The following is a 24,109-nucleotide window of genomic DNA, read 5'->3' on the forward strand; positions in this document are numbered from 1 at the left end:
TAGTTCCACTGTAAAATGGTTATCTGTGGGTTTTTTTTTTGACAATCGGGTTAACGAGATCTACATTTTAATAGCATGCTTAGCTATCCTATGAGCGACTTTATTACAAATTCTAGGAACATAAGCAAAAGAAATAAAATAAAAGTTTGCCGCTATATCGGTTATATCGTTAATAGTATTCCTAGTCCAATGTTTGAGTTGAGAGAACCGTAGGACTTGAGCAAAAACCTGTAGACAATCAGAGAAAATGTTAATATGAAGGGTGTTGCGAGAGAGCGCCCACTTTAAGGCTTCCCTAATTGCCAAAACTTCCGCTTGTTCATCATTCTCAGCACTTCCTTTGATACAGAATTCAGAAACAACATCATTATCAAAAATGATACACCCACCAAACCCAGCAGCAAACTCCTTAGACCACGCCGCATCCACATAAATATGAGACTGAGAGAAGCTCACAGAACTATGAATCAAAGGAAAGGGTACTCCATTCCTAAGTTTAGTCAAGTCCTCCTCCATAGGTGTTTGGAAAGCTATGGACCCCGATTTCCCATCTTCAACAGAAAGAGCTAAGTTAAGGGAATCTTGATATAATAAAATAGCATCAATAGGGGAGCACTCGGTATTATCAAAAATCTTTCTGCACCTTACCACCCAAATAGTCCAAAAGGTACACAAAAAGGAGAGGCAAGCCTCATGCTTATTATTAGCCTTAAAGAGAACATAGAGCCAATTGCAAATCAAAGACCTCAGACTCGAATTATCCCTTGATTGTGCCATAATCCCCAGGAGACTTCCAGCTCAAACTCTATTAGCAAATAAACAGTCCTGGAACAGGTGGTCAGGTGATTCCGTTTCTTGTGAATCACAAAGCATGCAAGTAAAGGGACCATCAAAGCCCCTCCTTAGGAATCCTTCCCAGTGGGCAACGATTCCGTGAGAAGTTTCCATATGAGAATGATCCAGCTTTTCGGCCCAGGTAGGTTCCATAGGATTTTATGAAAAACACTCATACACGCAGTAGGAACTCTTGAACGGTACTTCGGGGTAGCTGAAGTATTCCAGGAATTTTGTAGAGCAATGTGATAGCCAATCTTAACTGAGTAATTCCTGGACGACGAAGCCGACCAATAGAAGTTGTCGCTACCTTCAGAGCATCGAATCGGAATAGCAAGAATGTCATTCACAGAAGTTTCATCAAAATACATAGACACGAGTCTATGGTCCCAACTGTTACTGTTACAAATAAGATCTTTGATTCTCAAATTACACAAGTTGGGTGAATCAATTAGAAGCTCTACACATCGTGGTTTCGGCACCGTTCCATGAAACCATTTAGTATTCCAAACACCAAGATCCGAAAAAGGAGAGATGTTCCATGCTAAAAGAGGTTTGATGAGTGGAAGGCCCCAAACAATACCTTTCCGCCCCAACGAAGAATTACTCTTGCCATCATTAAAAAGCAGATCACCATCACGCCACTTTAAGCCATATTTAGCACCAATGGACTTACAGAGAATAGAATCTGGGTGAGTGATCATTCTCCATCCAATCTTTGCTAAAAGTGCTTGAGTGAACTCCTTCATACGTCTAATACCCAGACCACCATTCCCTTTGGGTTGGCTCAGGAAAAGCCTACTACACCAGCTAATAGAAGGAGATTTCTTATGACCCGCCCACCAAAAATGTGACAAAATAGCATCTAATCTTTTTGTTACACTTACCGGTATTTTAAATACCGATAGAAAGTAATCAGAGAGGGAGGACAAGACAGAAGAAATCAACGTCAATCTACCCGCCGGCGAAGAAGAATGCAATTCCATGAAGATAATCGCTTCCTAACCTTATCTATGATAAACTCAAAAATTTCCTTTTTACTTTTATTACCACCTAAGAGTCCCACATCAGTAGGAATACCCAAGTAAGAGCCCAAATTAGTGCCACATGGTAGCTTGAAGGTTTTCAAACATTTTCGAGCAAATGATAGATTAGAGCACGAGCTTAACGTCATAAAGGACTTATTATCATTAATAACTTGGCCGGAGGCATGACAATACTCCTTAATAACTCTGTCCAGGCTTACGCAACTCTTAGAATTACCTTCAATAAAAAACCTAGAATCATCCGCAAAGAGCATATGGGAGATAGGGATACTGTTTTTGCTGACCTTAATTCCTTGTATAAGCCCCTCCTTCTCCATACATAGTATGTTTAAAGAGAGAATTTCAGTACACAGAACAAATATATAAGGGGAAAGAGGATCGCCCTGACGAAGGCCGCACCTCGGGTGGATACGTCTTAAAGGAACTCCATTTACCAGTATTTCATAAGACACCGTCGTGATATACTTCATGATCAGCTGAATGAAGTTAGGAGGGAATCCCATAATGAGCAGCGTACCTCTGATAAAGTTCCAGTCCAACCGATTATAGGCTTTGCTCATGTTAGCTTTAAAGGCCATCCTACCCATCCTACCATTTCTAAATGAAGAAATTTTTTGTAATATTTCATTTGTAATTAAAATATTATCACCAATATTCCTCCCAGGAACAAATGCATTTTGAAAGTCACCCACTAATTTTCCCATGAACTTTTTCAATCGATTACTGATACATCTAGTAATGGTTTTCATTATAACATTGCAAAGACTAATCGGTCGGAAGTTATCAACCGTTTCAGGGGCACTAGATTTAGGAATAAGAACTAAGAAAGTCTTATTCAGGAATTCTGGTGAACTATTACCATTGAGGATAGCCAAGACAGTCCCAACAACATCATGCTTAATAAAGTGTCAACATTTATGGAAGAAAATAACAGGAATACCATCAGGTGCCGGAGATTTTAACGGACCAAGTTGAAACACAGCCGTGCGAACCTCCTTAGGAGTAAAACGAATGCCAAGTGCATCTCTGTCATCAGGAGAAAGGAACCCTTTATTAATACTGAACAAAATTTTCACAGTAGGGAGGTACTCATCAAAAGTGATCTGATTCGATCCTTCCTTAAAGAATCTAGAGTAGAATTAGACAAATAATCCCTTAACGTCCTCACTGTCAAAATTCCACTCCCCATTATCCATTTTAATCCCGGCAATGTAATTCCTGCCTACCCTTCCCTTAACCCAATTAAAGAAGTACTTGGAGCATGTATCTCCCTCCGTGTTCCATTTAATCTTGGCCCGTTGTTTCCAATATTTAGCCGAGACCTTAGCATACTCCACTTGACTATCATAAGCAGTAGTGAAAGTTCGAGTCACTCCCTTTGTCTCAATTTCATGCAGCCCTTTTACCAAAGTATCATCAAAATCACTCCATTTCTTGTTCTATTCTTTCCTCTTGGAAATAGACCAAAGACGCATACAATTCTTAGCTCTTGATAACTTATGTATCATTCTGACGGTAACAGAGCCTGAGACAGGGTCAGGCCATTCGTTATGTACCAAGCGAATACATTCCTCATAATCCAGGTTCCAAGCCTCCAAACGATAAGGTCTTCTACCAAAGTAATTAAATTTGTGGTTATTATTATTAGGGGATTGATTGTGGTGAGTTCTTTATACACTAAATATAAATACTTTATGTATTACCCTTGTTTTTACCAAATACTTACTTTTCGTGGTATTTAAGATAAATTTTTGATTATATTATTTGACATATACTTCCTCCCTTTGTTTAGCCTTAACTGCAGAAGGTTGGGCAACCCTGATATAGTAGGCGTTCTTGAAAACCTTATTCGCGGGAGGCTCCGGCTATTATATTTTTATATAAAACTAAATTGAATAGTTGTGATATGAGGAAATTAATAGGGCACTTTGAGGGGTTTGATGGGGTGGAAGTTGATAGAGTGGGACGGTCGATAGGATTGACAATTATGTGGAGAGATGATTTTGACTATAGTTTACAATATGCTACTGGCTTTTATGATTGGCCCGCTGCGCAAGACCGTCATTTATCTTCATTTATCATGGCAACAACTTGATTATTGGCAGCTGAGTCTGCAACCGTGGTTATGCATAGGTGACTTCAATGAAGTTCTATATTCTAATGAGATGAAGGAGGATCGAGACAGTTGTGGCAAATAAATAATTTCCGCAATGCAATAGATGAAGGTCACCTATGTGACATCCCTTTGGTGGGTATGACTTTACTTATGACAATGGGCAAGTTGGACATGCAAAAAAGCAAAGTCGGATCGATCGGGCGATGGTGACGAGTTCATGGGGAGACCTTTTCCCTCATACCCTAGCGCATTTCGGCCCTTGGTCTATTGGTAGACATGCCTGGACAATGATGTACCTCGATACATAGCGGCTTTGGCTGCGGTTGATTTGATTTTGATAGTAATCAATTAAACCCCATGTTGGGTTTCTCAAAAAAGAAAAAAGGAGACTCTTTATTAGCTGGAGTATGCAATGAGTAAATGACGTTGTACACCTTGTGTACCTAAAATTTTGAGTTAGTATAATATGAAAACGACACAAAAAAAGAAAAGTATAAATAATATAATAAAATAATGTTACTGGATCAAATTATCCATTTATACATATTCAAAACTTCCCTACACTAAGAGGAAGCAATTACCTAAATTAACACCTAATACTTTATTGTTTTACTTGGGAAGAATAATTCAGATATGAGAATGTATTACTGACCCCAAACCAACAAAATGGATAAAGATTAAACTCTCTTCATTTTGTCATCAGATCCTTACAAAATGAGAAGCAAAAAATCTCCAAATCCGCAATGTCGAGAGCAACTTATTCTCTTGAACATTGCTTGGTGTGAACCAATTTGCCCTGCTACGCCGTAATGACTCGAGCTAAACCAGTCATGATGCGAAATTATTCTGTCCAAAGAATGAGTAACAAGTCTAGGGTAAGATGATCATACTGCAAGATGTGATGTATTTTTTCAATTAGGAGCTTCGAGAGTCAGGACCGTACACCAATCATTGTAAGACCATCGTACACAAGTTTCTGGCATCTAAAACAGACGACGTGTTGGAAAGCATACCACATAAAGAGCACTAGTTAGCTTCAATACACAATGGCACAGGAGAATAACTCGATGAGGGGATAGATTCTGCACAGAACATAAGCACAATCAAAGGATGGTGAAAACCCCTTTTAGTTAAACAAACAGTCTCGTGAAGGACTGATTTACGTTAATATAATAATGTACCCAATCCAATTAACTCATAACTCTACCCACATACACATCAGCCCACTAAAAACTACGACAAATAAGTACCCTCATATATAAGAAAAAATGGGTTTGTCTACTGGTAATTTTATCATAAGCCTGTGTATCTTTAACAGGACAAGTCGATAAGTCATCGTGCACAATAACTAACCTTTCAGAGACATGGTATCATGTACTCTACTTTCACTTTCTGCCTGCAACCAATCTTGAGTGCAAATCAAAGCCTGCATGGTTTCTGAACTTAGAGAGCTGCGATACTGATCTACAACTCTGCCTCCGGTCCTGAAAGCCAACTCGGATGTGACCGTTGACATAGGAATTCCAAGCACATCTTGTGCCATCATAGACAAGATTGGATACCTTGGGGTATGAACTTTCCACCAATCAAAGATCTTGAAATCGTGACTACGAGGGAAAACAGGTTCCTCCAAGTATTTCTCCAAGTCCGAGACTGCATTTTGGCCATGTGAAGTGTCCTTGAGAAACATATCAAAGTCTTTCAAATGATCCCGAGATTCACTGCTAACCCCATTGGCACTACTTCCAACACCGTGATCAACAGAAATCGATGTTGAACCAATCAAGTATTCATTGAAAAGCTCTTTAATTCCATCTGACACTTCCCTGATATATTCTTGAGCATCACTGCCATAAATCTTGGGGTAATAATACTCAACCAGCTTCATCTTAAATCTGGGGTCGACGATTACTGCTATCGCCAATGATAAACTGCATTTACTCCAATAGATGTCAAACTTGTGTTTCATATTCAAAGCCATGGATCTGATAAATTCATCAGAGCTATTACACCAATCAATCAACTGCACATGAACATCACATATCTCAGGGAAGTATATATTTGAAGTGGATGATTTGTTGCTTGTCATTACATTGGTTATCTCGACAAAAAGCTTTATGTAGCCAGTCACACAATTTGCCCATTCCCACTCCTCTTCAGATAGAACTGACGTATAGGCAGTATCACTTTCCTGCAACAGAGAGAATGCCGTTCTATAAGCCATAGCTGTTTCAAGCATCACACTAGTTGAGTCCCATCTCATATGACAATCCCCAAATAAGCTCTTCCCGTTATCGATTCCAACTTGTTGGGCTATTTCATTGAACTTTCCTTGCATAGTTTGTGTGCTTCTAACATATCGAATACTTTCTCTTATTTTGTGTATCACCTCATGCAGGGCATCCATGGCATCTCCAACCATCAACCGAAGTGCATGTGCGGCACAACGCACATCAAACAGTCTACCATTACACAAAAGGGGCTTATTCTGAGATAGATGATCTTTGACTCGCGAAACAATGTAATCATTGGTAAAAAGGTCACCAAATGTAATGGAGAAAATTCGCCTTTCTATGTCCCAATCCATTAGGCACTTGATAATCACCTCAGATTGTATGTCTTCACTATGAGCAGCATCAATCATGAGGAAATTTAGTATTTTCTTTTGTAATTTCCATTTTTCGTCGATATACTGTGCAGTCAAACACAGGTATCTAGCATTTTCAGGTGAATTCCACAAGTCAACAGATATACAAATCCTGCCATGTAATCTGTTTAGCACACCATAAACTTTGTGTTTTTCGGATGCATAAATTGCAATACAATCTAGCTCAAGGACACTGTTTGTTGGAATGTCAAACATTGGTTGCAGATTCTTCACAAACCTCTTAAAGCCAAGGTCATCGACCATGGCTAATGGATAACCATGTAATATTATCATTCTAGCTAGATCCATTCTAGCTCGCTCTTGGTCAAACTTTGTGTTCCCAACAGAGATAGGCTCGACTCTTTTAGGCCCTGGATCATACTTTATTGTAGCAAGTGGAATATGTTCATCTTTTTGCTGTGAACCATCAAAATAGCTAGTAACTGTAACAGTGTTATCCTTCTTTCTTCTCTTAGCAAGCAACTGAGAGACATCAAAGTTAGACCTTTTCAGACATCGCATCAGATGATTCCTCAAATGTGTTGTTCCACTGTTACTTGATCCACTTAATCTCTTATTACAATGAATGCAAACGGCATAGCAAATATCAGCCTTTTTAATTCTCTCGAAGTGATTCCAGACAACGGACGTTAACCTTTTCGGTTTCTTAAGGACTATCTCATTTGACGTCGTTGTTTCCATCAAATGGGTCTTAAGGACTATCTCATTTGACGTTGTTTCCATCATATGGGCCTGAATGCCTGATACCGTAAAATTCTGCAAAATAAGCAACAGTACGAACCAAATTTTCATGATTAAAAAATATAAAAATATCAAGAATGACCAACATATATCATGATTCACAGTTCAAATTTATGCAATTTCAACTTTATCACAAACAAACGTCATAACTTGCACAATCAGATGCATAAAAACACGCATTACAAATTTACAATATGTCATTACCCCAATAAGGCACCCCGTCTGGCCGTCTCTAATGAGGTATTATAAAAAAAAAAAAAAAAAAAAAAAAAAAAAAAAAAAAAAAAAAAATTATCTGTAGCAATCCACAAAACAATGAAAGACAACGAAAACAATCCACAAGATCTATAGTAATCATCCATAATCCATAATTAACAAACAAACAGTAACCCAATCCCAAGAGTGATGTACTGTCTTCACTGTTCTCGCCACGGTCATCGAATCACAAAACCAAAACACAAAAGCAATAACGAGGCCATTTTATGTGTGTAACGTGTGACGGACTCATTACATATTACATACTCCGTATTTCATTCCGTCAATGAATATGAATTATGACTTGGTTGTATACGTACAAAATTAATTAACTAAAACCAATAATTCACATTCTAACATGCAAAATATTTTAATCAATTAATTTAACTAGAAAAAGCTTTCTAATATATGAATCCGAAACCAGGGTTCCACGTCCACATAAACCAAAAAGGTTGAAACTTTCAGCAGCAATGAGGCTCAAATCAATCATTATCCGACATTCAACAATTCAACAAGTAAACGGATCCGGGTCCAATATGTAATATTATCCAACAAACATTCCACAATTATGAAACTACAACATCAATTCCATGCCATGCCCATAATCACAAATGCAGCCAAAATCACAAGACCCGCCAAAATAACCCGACCCGATTAATTGAAAGAAGGAAAATCACCGAAAACATGAATTAAAAAAGTGCTTACCGGGTGAAATATCTGATGGGTCGGACGGAGAGTCCGGGTGAAATTAGGGTTAGGGTTTGTATTAAAAAAAGAGATGAAATACCCGGAATTAATGGGTAAAAAAGGGGGTCCGGGATTGAAAACCCAGATTGGGAAATTAATTATACGGAAGATGACTGTAATTAGATGTGTTAATTGTTGTGATGTAACCAACTCCGAATTAATTGAGTCCGGATTATTTGGGTTAATATTAGGTTTGGGTCTTTGTATTGTCTTTGACTTCGACCCTGTTCTTTTGGACTTAATTTGATTTAATAAGTTGATTGATTGATTAATTTCCATTCGATTTAGTTAATTTCAATTGATTCGGATCAGTTCGATTGATTCGATTCAATTGAGGTTCATATTAGTTTATTTCAACATTACTATTATTATTCTTATTGATATCATTATTATTTTTATATTAATGTATTTACTATTGTTATTGTTATTATTATTATTATTATTATTATATTATTATTATATTTATTATATTGTTATTATATTTATTAATAATTAATTCGTATTATTTATATTATTATATTTATATTTAATACATTTATTATTATTATTATTATTATTATTATTATTATATTATATTTATTATTTTATTAATATATTTATTATTATTAATATTATTCATAACATATTTATTATTATTATTATATTTAATATTATTATATTAATAAGTTATTATTTAATATTTATTATTTTATTAATATACTCATTATTATTAATATTATTAATCATATATTTATTATTATTAATCATATATTTATTATTATTATTATTATTATTATATTGTTATTATATTTAATATTATTATATTAATAAGTTATTATATTAGACCTATTATTATTATTATTTATTTTTTAGTTATTATTATTATTAATATATTATATTATTATTAATAATGTTATCATTTATATTACAAATATATTATTATTATTATTATTACTATATTTATTATTATTATATTAATATTTTATTTTTTATATATCTTATTAGATTATTATTATTAGATTATATTAATATATTATTATTATTAATGAATAATATTATAATAATATTTATTATTATTATTGGTATTATTTTTATTAATATTTATTATTATTATTATTATTATTATTATTATTATTATTATTATTATTATTATTATTATTATGATTATTTGATTTCATTGATTGATTGATTCGAGATCGATTGATTGATTGATTGGCTCCATTAAGTTGATTCGATTTAGTTCACTCCATTAAGTTGATTGACAATTTGGTCCAAAAGAACAGGGCCTTCATCAATTTTCTTTTATGGAATAATAATAATATCGTTTTTGTTTAAGTTAAATAAACAATAATTCTACGATGTCATTGTTATTTTTTAAAGAAGTTGATTTATTTTATGGATTAATATTGAGCGCCATCCGGTGGCGCCGTATCATTATCCTTAAATTAAATGGGTGTGGATTATTTGGGTTATTATTAGATCCGGATCAATTTTCTTTTATGGAATAATATAAATTTATTTTATGGAATAATAATTTTTTAATCTTTTTCTGAATAGCGATAATATTATTCTTATTTCCTTTTTGTTTAGGGTAGAGATAATGCCGCGGGGGTTATTTATTGCTACACTGAAATTTGCTTTTACATGTCGATGTGGGGCCACTAATCCACTATCGTTAGGCTAATTTTCCGTTGCTTAATACAATAAGGCTGTGAAAATACCATTACCCTTGGTTTATCCCAAATTCAATTTCTTTTAAGATAAATGTTTTAAATAACAAATTAATTAATGACAATGCGGTTAAAATGGAAAAAAATTAACCAAATTGGATGAATGTAGGATCGTTGTTGCACAAACATGGCGCCAACGCAAGAGGGCGGATCGACGACATGGAGTGTGACGGTGTGTATTGTAGCTTGTAAGCAAGTTCAATGGTTTGCCTTAGAGACTTGCTTGACATTTTAAGAAATTACAAGCCAGTGGCTAAACAATTGGACAAGTCCATGTAGGATAACTTAAACCAAGCCCTACCACTAAAATACAACCAATTAAAATTAGTTTTGATTTATTAAAATTTGAGTCAAGCTAGTTAAAATTTAAGCTAAACTATTGAAATGAATTGATAGCTTAAAAATAAACTAGTAAACTATGATATGGCAATGATAAGCTAGTTCCAACTAATTTACCATTGTACTTGAGAAAAGAAAGAGACGAGACGAAATGAGAGACAAAATGGTAAACTTACACCAAAAGAAGAAAAATACATAACATTCAAAATTAGTAATCTCAATTAATTGTAGACGTTGATCGACTTTATACCTATAGGCTATAGCCTATAGCTGTTAGTATGGTAATGGTACCAGTGAACTCCCACAGATGCGTTATTAGGTCTTTGGAAAATCCAGAGGTTCAGCACGACTGCACACAGTGTTACAGTTCCGATCACAGATTCACAGGTAACATTTTTAACTGTCAAAGCTAACGATGTTTATGCATTATTAAGCGGACTCAATGTGAAGTGACTAACCGAGTCACTATCAGCAGTCATTCCAGGTGGATTACGATATAATCGTACAAGCTGGGTTGAGACAAGTTGGATTACATCAGGTATTGGTTTAGCTCAAGGTTGGTCACCAAATTATGGAGCTATAGCTGCTGATTGAGCTCCTCAAGTCTGATCAGCCTTTGACAACTCCGGCCTTCAAAGTGTCCAAGGAACAGGGGGTCTAGCTTCAGAGACAAACTACCAAATACTAGTTAATCCGTCAACATGAGCAACACAATGCTATATACAACCAAGATGGGCGAATTACAGAACCGGGGCAACACCGGAAACACCAACTCAGTAAGCAGACTTTTTAAGTGGAAGTCCCCAAGCAGCTTCATATACGCAGGCAGCATTCTTTTGCATGTAGAATCGGTAACCCAAAATTCACAGTCTTGAAGTGTCACTCACCAATGTCTACGGTTCACCAACAAGAATTCAACAACGGAAAAAATAACTCAATTTAGAAAACAATACTAAAAAGTTCTCTAGCACATCTATACCAAATTTCAACAAGTCCTTATTACCAGATATCGGTTATGCAGTCAATTACCCACCAGGTAGCAAGTCCAAAAAAGCTCCAAATATTGACACCAATATTTTCAGCATAATTGGATAAATAGCAAAGCCCGGTGACCTTCTATGTACAATTGAGGCGGCCAAGTCTCCCACTTATCAATGATCGCCTTTTTCAAATTGGAAACAAATATTCTCATGTTGGCATTTGTTTCTATAAACACCATGGGCTCTCAGGTTCAACGCCTTGTGGCCCGAAAGACTGAAAGCTTTTCGAAAGTCAGGCAACTCGAGTTCAGCCATAACAAACAGTGAAGAAGACATCAAGCTGGGCTTGGGGTTCCTGACCCAATGTCGATAGACCCAATATCGATGGACGGAGAAGGGTCTGAAACTTCGGCAAGGGCATCGAGCATATTCATGACTTCAAGAGTGTCATCCAAGTAGTATTTTGCTTTGCTCGGCTTTTGTCCAACAGTACAGGCAAAAACTGAAGTATTTGAGGATAGGATACCATTGTTAATAGCGCCCCCAATGAACTCAAACATGTCTTCATCGGATCTGTCATCACCGACACATAGTACAAAGTCAGCCTGCTTTCCAATCTCCTCCATTCGGTTGAATATCTTCTCTGCTACTAGACCTTTACTCACTCCCTGAATTACATATAAAACAGACAAAAAACGGAATTTATAAGACGCAGAGACACAAAAATTCAGAAACAATTAAAAAAAGAGCATTTTATGGTTGTTACTAAACAATTTTGATAAGCGATTCATGAGCCCATTCTTATAAAAACAAAAGCTATGGTTTATGAATACACTTTTAACGTTTCTAAAAAAGATTTCAGATTAAAATATAGGATGGACCAGGAATTTCGGGGTAATTTACCAAAATAATCAAAAACAATGCTCAAGAATCACAATTATTAAAATGGATCATATAAACATACAAACATACGCAGGACAAATTTTTAGTTTTGAACCTATTCTACAAGTACAAATGTTCAAATCTATCATCTAACAGCTCTCTTAGGACCACCCCATGTTTCATCAACCTCAGAGGTTGATCAGATCAGCTATTAGTAGCATTGCATATCAAATACTTCTAAAACAGTTTTACATACTTGTGAACCAGTAAGGTGACCTTCCCTAGCCAGTATAAAGCATTATTCAGATTCATTGACATGTTGAATCCACAACGCATACTCCCTTTGACCCACGAAAATTGTTTACATTAATTTTGGGTTCGTATTTTTATGCAAGTATATGAAAGTGGGCTAGGACTTCCTACCTTCCTCTTCCAGCAATCAAAACATGCCCAAAAATAAAAAGTAAACTATTGGCCAAGACTGTCTAAAACTGCAAAAGAAACTATCTGTAGGGAGAGAGGGAGCATAAGATAGGACACCATTAACATCAACTCTTTATCAACAACTGAATAATTCATTACTGCCCATGATGCTGTCATAGAAACTGAATGTAACAGCAGAAAAAAAAAAAGTATAAACCAGACAAACCTGAGGCTTCACTTCAACGATGTACTGGCCACTTTTCACTGAAACAGGCTCATTGGCTAACACACTTTCTAAATGATCTAACATCTCCTTTGCTTGGCACGAACCAAAACCTGGGTCTGCATCTCTATGATGCCAAACCAAAGCACTCTCTTTTGTTTCGATGTAAGAACCATCTGTTGCTTCTGTATATAGTTTCATCACAGGTTCAGCTATCTGTACCCATCCAAAATCGCAATTTTGACCACAAATTTCCCACTCGCTCTCAGCAGACCATCTGACCAAATATCAAGTTACGTGTATAAGTAAAGGATACAACAAAAATACTCTCCATCCCAATTACATGGCAACACAAAGGTAGTTAACTTTGACCACTATTTTCTCAAAATATACCGTAATTACAACTTTTGCATAAGGTGACATGAAAATACTCATTTTGCTAAATCACATGTGACAAATTTGACATTGTACGATCCCATACTTTTGGAGAGACTAATAGTCAAAGTTGATCATCAAACTCAAAAGGAGACAGTGTACTAGGAAGGAGTAGTATAACTAAACAAGTATAGTTAGCATGGTTAGTACCTCATGAAGTATCCATGTTCAGCTGCAATGCCGACCTCCGAGCAAGGTGAAAACCATTTACCTAAGCTATCCCTTCCTCTTCCACTGACAATAAAAACAGTGTTTTTGGGGTCCTCAGAAAGTAAGTGGATAATTCTCATCACCTCTCGACTAGGTGTCTTATTTATGGATGTCTGAGGCATCATGGTTCCGTCATAATCGAGTAGTATGGCTCTACTTTTGGACCTGGAGAATGCAGAGACAATGGCATCGATGGTCAACTTTCTGAAATTAGGATCCAGTGCTACTACCCTAAAACCAAATCCCAAACCAATTCCCCAGCAACGCCGTCTGAAGTGGTCTCTACAGGTCCTCTCCAAATCTTGGAAAAAGCTTCTTGCCCAAAAAGCAACATCATGTGAGCTAACGTATTTATAATGTTTGTCATGCCGCAACTGCTTCTCAGCATCATTCATGGATATAGCCTCATTCATTGCCTCCGCTGTTGCCTCAACGTTCCATGGGTTTATCCGAATAGCACCACTAAGAGAAGGAGAACACCCTATAAATTCTGATACAACCAACATGCTCTTCTTGGGCTTACTAGATGATGAGCCATAGTCGGATTCAGAGACTCCTTGCCTGCATACTATATACTCGTATGGAGTGAGATTCATTCCATCTCTGACAGCAGTGACAACTACACACTCGGCAGCAGTGTAATACGCAACCCTTTCACTCAAAGACAGAGGCCTGTCAATGAAAACTATCGGTTCATAACCAGGGCGCCCAAATGTTTCATTAATTCTCTTACAGCTATCCTGGATTTCAGCTTGAATCTCCTCAAGATCCTTGCCTTTTCCTCTGGCAGGATTTGCAATTTGAATCAAAACTGCTTTTCCCTGCCATTTGGGATGAAGCTTGAGCATTTGTTCCATAGCCAAAAGTTTCAGATTCACACCCTTAAAAATATCCATATCATCCACCCCAAGCAAAACAGTCTTCCCTTCGAATTGTTGTTTAAGCTCCTGCACCCTCCATTCTTTATCAGCAAGCCTCAGAACAGACTCAATCTGCCCCATATGAATTCCCACTGGCATTATCTTTATTCCGACAGTCCTTCCATAGTATTCTAAACCAATATATCCCCTCTTCGATTTATACTCCAGACCCAACATTCGACTACAACAAGAAAGGAAATGACGAGCATAATCAAAGGTATGAAATCCAATAAGATCCGCATTCAACAACGCCTTGAGTATCTCCTCCCTCACAGGCAAAGTCCTGTATATCTCTGAAGAAGGAAATGGGCTATGAAGGAAAAATCCCATCCTTAATTTGATGAATCGCCTCCTCAAGAAAGTTGGTAGCACCATCAAATGGTAATCATGAATCCAGACATAATCATCCTCAGGATTTATCACTTCAATCACCCTCTGGGAGAATATCTTATTGGCAGCCACATAAGCTTCCCATAAAGAGCGGTCAAATCGAGTACCATGGCTAGCTGAATAGGGTAACATATAATGAAAAAGAGGCCATAGATGATGCTTGCAGAAGCCATGATAGAATTTCGTATGAATATCATTAGGCAGGAAAGCAGGGACACATTTAAACTTCTCCAGCAAGATCTGTGATACATCATCTTGTTCATCCAAATCTACTTCCACATTCAAAGATCCAACATAGATAACCTCCATGTCCTCAGGCAACCCATGCTTCACATGCAAAAGCAACGAGTCCTCATCCCAACTAAAACTCCAACCCCTATTATCTGGCCTTCTCTTTGCTCTTACTGGGAGTTGATTAGATACCATGATTATACGATCCTGTATAATTGATGATGGCACATCTGATGAAACACTATTAGCTTGATCATCATCAAGCTCAGATATCACTCCTGCAACAGTCATCACTCTTGGGAGCCGTTTTTTCTCCCGCCCCATCACTGGGAAGTTACCCGATGCTAAATCTAATAGATTGGTATAAGATCTGGACATCATCTTGTCAAGCTTCTTTCTCTTCTCAACCAATAACTGTTGTTTCGTCCTCCCAAAAACGCTCAATGCACAAATTAACTAGACCAATGTTTATTCTCTTACACACCACTATACTCTCATTATTCACCTCCAAATTTCTTAGCCATGTGACATGAGGATAGATAAAGCAAATGTCCTGCCTAAATGCATACACCTTATGTTCTCAAACGCAGAATAGTTCCTAAAAACAATCACAAAAGAATAAGTTCTCTAATCAAAGAGAGATAAATCAAAGTGAAGATGCAGTAAGGAGTGTAAGCTTATGAAAAAGCCAAGTAAAAGAGAATTTAATAGCATGTCAAAAACAAACAGCGCCTAAAAACGAAATAAAGATCTAGTCCAAACCAGAACCCCACTTAATTCTCAAACAACATCCTTTTCCTTGCTATATACAGCTTCACTGACAAATACGAACAGCCTCATGTTTGTCTTTCAATTACCACTAATTGACAAACATGACTGGTGATGACTAACGCAAGACCCAACGAAAAACCAGGTAAGTATATTATCTATGATCCCACACTCAAATGTATAAGGAATGAAAGAAGAAGAAATACAGTTAGCAGCTAACCCATGAGAGCCATGGTACAAAAATATGGTACGGACCGTGGTTGCTTATTGCTTTAACAGTCACAATATAGCGATATAGGGAAGTCACTGATTAAAAGTAACAGGCACAATGGAAGTGGCCAAAATCTCATAAACTTATACCAAACCCCAATTGTGCTACGAGCAACTCTTACTACTTCCATTCCAAATTTAAAGCTAATATCACACTACCCCCAATTCACAGGTCTGCAACATTAACATTGTGGTACTGCACAATTATTGAGATACGGGAATTGCATGTGCATTTTTCCTCTACTACCCTTGCAAGTAGAGCAACTAACAAACACCTGCCCACTTTCTCTCTCTCCCTAGGTTACCTCTATCTTAAAATAGAAATGTTGCAAACCCATATCCAGTTGATGAATGAGCATGGTGATTAAAGATTCGGACGTACACTGAGTCTGCTCCCTAACTAATTCTACTTCATTAAGTTCAATACTTACTCAATCATTTAGTTTACCTTTGATTAAAATACCGTCACTAAGAATAAAAAAAAAAAAAAAAGGAAAGAAATGAGTGGGACGGAGGGAGTACTTACTGTTTTCGGCCGAATTAATTCCAATAACAATAACAATGAATATCCTCAGCTACCCGCACACATTAAAACACTCCACCTACTCATTTCAGCTCATTTAATCCCCTCATTCGCCCGATTTATTCCGTAAACTAAACACATGAAAATCGCTACACTACCTCTGGCACTCAAAACAATGTTTTCCTACTCTATAACCTATACTTTACTACCTCCGTCTCAATCAGTTATTTACGATAGAAAAAATCAGACATGAAAACAGCAGGAAATTCATGGTAATAAATACTCGTATTTAAATAAACAATCTGAGAAAAACTAAAGAGAAAATAAAATCGATAAATAAGGATGCTGACCTTGAGATACGATTGATTAGAGGATGAAACAATAAATTCGAAAAATAGAAGGATTGAATAGATGGATGGATAGATAGATCTAGGGTTAGGGTAAAGTGGAGGAGGTAGTGTTATTATAGTTGATAAAATTGGGGAAATGATTAAAAAAAGGGGATTAAGGAAGGTGGTGGAGTTGTTTAAGTGTATGTATATATATTTGGTGAGAGAGTGAGAGAGTGAGAGAGAGAGAGGAGACAAAAGTTAGAAAAATGTTGAGGAAAAAAAAGAGGATAAGGTTTTGGGAAGCTTTGATTTGCTTCGTTGCTATGTCCAGCTGGCATTATAGGGCTGTTTTACTCTTTGTGGTTGTATTTCACTCACGCTCTTGTTTTTGCTTTTTTGTGGGGTTTCAGACTTTTGGGGTTGTGTTATCCTACTAGTCCACTTTTGTTTCTAAGGGAAAATATCATGTCATCAATTCATCATGGATGGTGATACGATATTTGCAATGTTGTTCAAAGTTGTCTATATTTAAGAGGTTTGTCTATTGTTGTATTGAGATTTGTTGTTAGAAAGGTTTGTGTGTTTAATGATGTGGCATTAGATAAACCTCATTTGGAATTTGTCTATTATTAATGCCCTAATTATGCATAATGCCCTGCTGCTGAAAGACAGATTGCATCAATTAGCTAGTGCTTTAGATGATTTGTGTTGTGTATGTGGTATGAGTACAGAATCACATGATCATTTATTCCAAGATTGCTCGTATACCAGGAAGGTTTATTAGGCTGCCTCAGGGGTGGCTTGAATGTGCTATGAAGGACCAAACTATTTGGCTTATCATCAAAAAGAGCTACTAGAATGAAGAAAAGAGTTGTCACTACCGTGCACCTTAGAGTTTGGTACAACTTGTGGATGCAACGTAAGGAAGCTCAGATTGTTGAAGCCTAAGATTATAATTAGGAACATCTAGGAAATGATGAAGAGTTAGTTTAGTTATGATAAGCAACATGGTTTGATGTTGAGGGATAAACAATGGTTACTACATGCTCGACTAACTAGTATTGGTGCCCGGCTTCACCCGGGCTACCTCTATTTACCATTAATTTTTTTTTTCATTAAATAAAATTAGTTAAAGTTGCATAACCCGTAAATTTATCATTAATATATTTTTCTATGACATATCCTAAAATTACGATGAAATAAATTTTGAGACAAATTCACTACTCCCGCTATTAATATTTTACTCTTATTAATGAAACAATAGTAATAACATTTCACTACTTGCTCGTAATCATTGTTACTTTCACTACTCCCGTCGTTATTATTGTTACTGTCACTACTGCCGGCATTAATATTGATAATTTCACTTCTCCCGCCGTAATTATTGTTACTTTCACTATTGCCGCATTAATATTGATTATTTCACTACTCCCGTTGTTGTTTCTACCACTTTCACTAATCTCGCTGATAATTTGGTTACTTTTACTATTCAAATGAGTATTCAAATGAGTGATTACTATCATATAACTATATCCAATGTTACTACAATTCTTTTCTTTAATGACGAAATTACTTTTACTACTTAAGCATGCAATTTTAAGAGGATTCTATATTTATATAAATATATTACATATATGCATTAAATCAAATCGAAACAATTATGCAATATTATATATTATGGAATCTAACTTGAATTATTTATAACCTACTTATATTATATTTTTGTATGTTAAATAATTAACATCTCTATACATCTAATAAACTATAAAGTTTAATAAAATTGCATAGATTTTAAATTTAATATATAATTTTATGATGTTAATAATTAATAGCATAAGTGTACATGTTTATACTAATTAATTATTTTATTTTAAGAAAATTGAGCATCTTCTAGTTTTCTATAAATATTTAGAAAAATAAATTACCAACATCTTCTTTCTTTTAGTCTTAGTCTCTTACAAATATTTAGGAAAATTACCAAGTTTCTATATAATTTAATTTTAACCCAAACTTAATAATATTTGCATTGAGATCCCTTAATCGGGTCCATCACACGGTGCTAGTGATTTAAAACTATATAGTATAATTAATTTGTATAACTTTCTTTAATTACATGGAAGTCCCTTGGTTTCTGGATTTAATATATAGTATTGATGTAATATGCTTTAGACATTGCTATCTCTTGAAAATTGCATGTGTAATTGCAAGATAATTATTAATGAAGCTTGCATTTTAGCAAAAAAAAAAATATTAGTTATCTGATTAACAATATCGTTATTCACGAAATGGCATAGTTTACAAATATCACATTGTTTGTCAGGGTTATGAAGAACCAAAAGATTAAGATCACGAGTACTCTCGGCATGAATATTGTTAGTAAGAGGATATGGAAAGACCCAATTATCAGATCAATTTTTTTTTTTTGGGAAAAGTAAGTTTCTCATTAAATAATTAACCAATCCCTTTACAACATTTTATAAGATAAGCAATATGCTCATCCTAATGCTTACAAATCATGTCAATCCAATTCAATGCTTTACTATTCTTACTTCCAAGTTTAATACTAGCAAGTCGTAGCCTAACTTCATTGTGAACCTGTCTAACTAACATCTCGGGTCTAAGAAGAGTCATGTCCACCCTGCATCTGTTCCTACACCACCAAATGTTAGTCATCAATGCTGCCATAACAACTGCTATCACCTTCTTTCTCGCCTGATGATGCGTGTCTTTTATATGATGTTTTACACCCTATTTTACACGCATTTCAGAGCTCAATTATGTAGTTTATGCTACTATTTGGCCCATTTCGTCTACTTTCGTATTTTTATGTAATATTGCAGATTTATGCGGAAATGAGTAGAAATCGAGCTAAATCCGTCCCCGAGTACTAGGCATTGCATTTGACATGAAGTATTTACTCTGGAAGCAAACTTGGTGCGCGTATCGAGGCCCAAAAGACGAATTTATGAAGCTTTTGGAGCCAAGTACCAGCTACTCCAGTCGATCAACCGACCTACATGGTCGATCGACCAGAGCACGAAGATCAGAAGCTACTGTACAGCGCGTATCAGTCGATCGACCGGCTGCTTTGGTCGATCGACCAAACCGTTAATTCTGACGTGAATTAATAGAACGAGAATTCCGAAGCCTATTGTAATTAGGTTTAGGAATAATAGTTACGTAATATTCCTATATAACGTAACCTTAGTTTTCAGAATTATCATCAAGCTTTATCATCAAGTCATTGTTATCAGTTAGTTAAGGAAATAATTAGGGTTCTTGAGATTATTTCGTCATCAATAAAGTTTTCTTTTCATTCGGTTTTGATCTTTCCTCTTCAATTCTCTCTACGGTATTTCCTGTTCCTTCGTTTAATATACGCTGTTTTAATTCGTTCGTAGTATAGAATTGCTAGAGTAGATATCCCAAAGCCAATTATCTTTTCATGTCAATTTCTTATTTAGATAATTTAAGTATGAATTCGAATGCTTTAATTGTTGATTTTATTGTTGTTATTATTTCCAGTATGAGTAGCTAAACCCCTTTGTGCTAAGATGTAGGGGAATTGTAGTGTAGGCGGCGTAAAATTAGTAGACCTGAAATCGCGCCATGGTCGATCGACTGGCCTACTTGGTCGATCGACCAGCCACGTGAGATTACCTTCGTTTTAATTAATTTAATTTCTATATTTGACGAATCGAGTGCACGCGACTAGTTGAATGTTTAGGAATTGACCGACCCGATAAGATCGAAAGATAGGGGAGGGAAATAGACTACCTAATTGAGACGACTAAATTAATAAGATCGAGAGATAAGTTAATTTAGACTTTTAAATCACTTTTCAGGACGAAAGTTAGCATTAGTGATATTAGGGACCCGTAGCTAGATCGAAAGATGCTACCTGTTAAGAATGGACCGAGAGGACTTCTTATTTTCCCGTCTCACGTGATTGTTTTAGACTTACCTAGGATACTGCCGCCGAAACTACAGTGAACCGACCATCTTAACACCCTTTTTATTTGATTTCATACATTTCTATTTATAGCTCATTCATTTGCTTAGTTTACTTTTAAATTTCCTTGCCTTTAGTATTAGTTTCACTCAAATCAAATCGCCCTCACAATTGTTACTTTAAGATTAAAATTAGACAACTATTAATTGCATCGCCTCCTTGTGGTTCGACCCTGACTGCCACTATCTATAGTAGTAGTTTGGAATTATAAATTTATCTTTGGTACTCTACGACGGTATCAAATTTTTGGCGTTCTTAGGGAGGCAATTGTTTAAATTTTTAGTTGTTTTTATTTTATTCTTTTCTCAGTTTAAGGGACATCTGTTCCTTAAACTATTCTCATATTCTACTTGTAGTTTCCTCTTATGCGCAGGTCACGGGGTGGTGAATTACTATCGTTCAATCCTGAGATTGAGAAGACTTTGCGTGAGTTGAGACGATCATCTAGAGTATTGCCGACAGAGGAAGAGCTGAGTACTCTGTCCAAGTACTACGAGAATGAGCTATTCGAGGAGGACCCACCTTCATCTCCTATTTCTACTTCATCAGCTGAGACCGTCACATCTCTAGATATGGCTGAAGAAGCTAGTATAGCCAGTCACTCCGAGCCGAAAGCTGAGAATCTCTACAAGGGATTCACATTGCCAGCTGGGACAGATAGGAAATTCGAACCAAAACCGGCTTATATTAACTTGGTTGAGAGAAACCAATTTGGGGGAGCTGCAAATGAAGATGCAGCTAAGCATATGGAGACATTCATTGACTACTGTTGCTCCATACCCCCACCAGCAGGTGTGACTCCAGATCAGGTGAAGGAGACGATGTTCTTATTTTCGCTCCGTGATGCTGCTAGGGAGTGGTACCGAGATCTGGATCGAGCTGCTAATGGGATTACTGATTGGAATTCATTGGCCTTAGCGTTTTATAAGAAATATTTCTCTGCCTCGAAGACCAATGCGATTAGAGCTCAAATCACGAGCTTTAAACAGGGTCCTGATGAGGATTTTCATGAGGCATGGGTCCGTTTCAAGAGACTGGTGCGAACTATTCCGCACCATGGGTTTGAGAAGTGGTTTCTGTGCAACCAATTCTACAATGGTCTTTATGATGATCAGAGAGCTATCCTAGATGTTGCAGCTAATGGGATATTTCAAGAAAATAGTGGTGAGACAAAGGGGTGGAAAATCATTGATGACATAGCCACCCATAAAGCTGAGCATGGGAATTCTAGAGGAAATCAGAGAAGATCGGCTGAATCTCCTGCTGTAGCTGCAATAGAAGCCTTTACTGCGAGGTTTGACAAGATAGATTTTGGGGGATCCCAAAAAGGAGGGATTTATAAAGTTAATGCCGTTTCAGATGGTCCCTTTATATGCAAGAGGTGTGGAGCTGAGGGACATGTTTCGGATTTTTCTCCTAGTTCGACTGAAGTATGTGCTGCCTTTCAACATTATAGGCAGACTGGTACATATCCCGATTCCTCTAATGTCCACCCCAATTTGAGGTGGACCAACCAGAATGTCCTTAATCCGGGTCCACAGCAGCAGCAGAACTATGTGTCCCCTCATAAGCAGCAACAGCCATATCAAAAGCCTCCGTATATCCCACAGCAGCAGCAGCTCCAAAGTTCCGATTTTACTGAGTTGAAAAATTTGTTGCTAAAGGAGTCCCAAGCTAGAGAGGCCGGGATGAAAATGTTGGAGAGCCAAATTGTTCAATTGGCTAGCAAAAGTGCAACTCGAGCTCCGGGGCATTTACCATCGCAGCCGGATCAAAAAGAGACTCTTAATGCAATTACTTTGAGGAGTGGGTCTACCCTTGATGGGCCTGCTATGGTCGAGGAAGCTACTGGAAAAGATGAGGCGAACCAAGTAAGAGGAAGGCAGTAACGAACAATGGCAAAAAAAGGCGACTAGCAGGTATATCGATCGACTGATACACCTGGTCGATCGACCAGTCACAGGTTCTGGTTCTGAGGAGGCCAGTCGATCGACTGACACTCATGGTCGATCGACTGATCACGCTGCTGAAGTTGAACCTTTTCGTCCTCCAATGCCAGATAACTTGAGGGACCACTTATTTCGGGGTACGACGACTCCGAAAATATTGAGGCAAGACCCAAATGTTGATGGGTCAGTCCCGGTTCCAAAGTATGACCCGATGACGATTAATGGTTCATTTTTTAGACGGTCTGAAGAAGGTTCAAGCTACAACAAAGACAAGGTAGTGGATTTTCAGCCTAAATCCACTGATGCCGGTATGAGAGACTTAGAGGAGAGGGCTAAGTTGCTTCTTACAGCCCCCTATCCAGAGAGATTAGTACCGACAAAGGAACATGTATCATTTAACAAATTTGAAAATGTTATTCGTAGCTTAAATGTGCAAGTTCTTTTCTTAGAATTGGTTAATCAAGTGCCTGCTTACATGAAATTTATGAAGCAACTTTTGTCTAAAAAGAAGTCACTTGGTACTGTGCAATCTGTCACACTAACTGAGGAGTCATGTTCCTATTTGACCCATACTGCACCTCACAAACTAGAAGACTCAGGTAGCTTTTCAGTCCCATGTAGTATTGTCACCTTTTCTATTAAGAAGGCCTTGTGTGACCTAGGAGCCAGTATTAGTGTAATGCCTTTGAGTTTTGATAGGAAGTTGAAATTGACTAGGTTTGCAGTTACTAACATGGCAGTACAGATGACTGATCGATCTGCGGTCCAGCCTATATGAGTCTTAGAGGACATTCCCGTGCAAATAGGAAAGTTCTTTTTCCCTGTTGACTTCGTTGTGTTAGATATTCCCGAGGATGCCCACATTCCTATCATTTTGGGTAGACCATTTCTGCACACTGCTGGTGCAGTTATAGATGTTGGCTCAGGGACATTGACCTTCAAAGTAGGGAAACATTCCATTGTCTTTGCCCAGACAGCTAAGAAGAAAGATCCTATGTGGCCAGTCACTTGTAATGTGATTTCTGAAAAGAAATCTTATTTTGTGCTTTCTGACATGCCTGCCTCTATGCCTATTCCTATTGTAACACCTCCGCCCCAGATTGGGA

General features: G+C 36.8%; 3 protein-coding genes across 5 annotated transcripts; all 3 read right to left on the reverse strand.

Annotated features, from left to right (window-relative positions):
- Positions 1 to 60: 60 nt before the first annotated feature.
- On the reverse strand, positions 61 to 777 carry LOC141620284 (uncharacterized). The gene has a single exon (XM_074437199.1). It carries the CDS (start codon positions 775 to 777, stop codon positions 61 to 63), a length of 717 nt encoding a protein of 238 aa, XP_074293300.1.
- A 3,722-nt stretch (positions 778 to 4,499) lies between these two features.
- LOC141616865 (zinc finger BED domain-containing protein RICESLEEPER 1-like) lies at positions 4,500 to 8,560 on the reverse strand. Of its 2 annotated transcripts, XR_012531061.1 has the most exons (4): positions 8,366 to 8,560; positions 5,350 to 7,420; positions 4,940 to 5,078; positions 4,500 to 4,842 (listed from the first exon to the last, which is right to left on the reverse strand). XR_012531061.1 is itself a non-coding variant. In XM_074434025.1 (3 exons), the coding sequence occupies exons 2-3, from the start codon at positions 7,388 to 7,390 to the stop codon at positions 5,023 to 5,025; spliced, it is 2,097 nt and encodes a 698-aa protein (XP_074290126.1). In that variant the 5' UTR covers positions 7,391 to 7,420; positions 8,366 to 8,473; the 3' UTR covers positions 4,500 to 5,022. The 2 variants fall into 2 exon arrangements, 1 of the variants encoding a protein (XP_074290126.1); XM_074434025.1 differs by having other exon boundaries at positions 4,500 to 5,078; positions 8,366 to 8,473.
- A 1,980-nt stretch (positions 8,561 to 10,540) lies between these two features.
- LOC141616866 (putative alpha,alpha-trehalose-phosphate synthase [UDP-forming] 7) lies at positions 10,541 to 17,450 on the reverse strand. Of its 2 annotated transcripts, XR_012531062.1 has the most exons (5): positions 17,061 to 17,313; positions 13,549 to 15,747; positions 12,967 to 13,240; positions 11,459 to 12,103; positions 10,541 to 11,348 (listed from the first exon to the last, which is right to left on the reverse strand). XR_012531062.1 is itself a non-coding variant. In XM_074434026.1 (4 exons), the coding sequence occupies exons 2-4, from the start codon at positions 15,528 to 15,530 to the stop codon at positions 11,771 to 11,773; spliced, it is 2,589 nt and encodes an 862-aa protein (XP_074290127.1). In that variant the 5' UTR covers positions 15,531 to 15,747; positions 17,061 to 17,450; the 3' UTR covers positions 10,541 to 11,770. The 2 variants fall into 2 exon arrangements, 1 of the variants encoding a protein (XP_074290127.1); XM_074434026.1 differs by having other exon boundaries at positions 10,541 to 12,103; positions 17,061 to 17,450.
- Between the last annotated feature and the right edge of the window lie 6,659 nt (positions 17,451 to 24,109).

The sequence above is a fragment of the Silene latifolia genome, chromosome X (genome assembly GCF_048544455.1).
Source record: "Silene latifolia isolate original U9 population chromosome X, ASM4854445v1, whole genome shotgun sequence".
Taxonomy (NCBI): Eukaryota; Viridiplantae; Streptophyta; class Magnoliopsida; order Caryophyllales; family Caryophyllaceae; genus Silene; species Silene latifolia.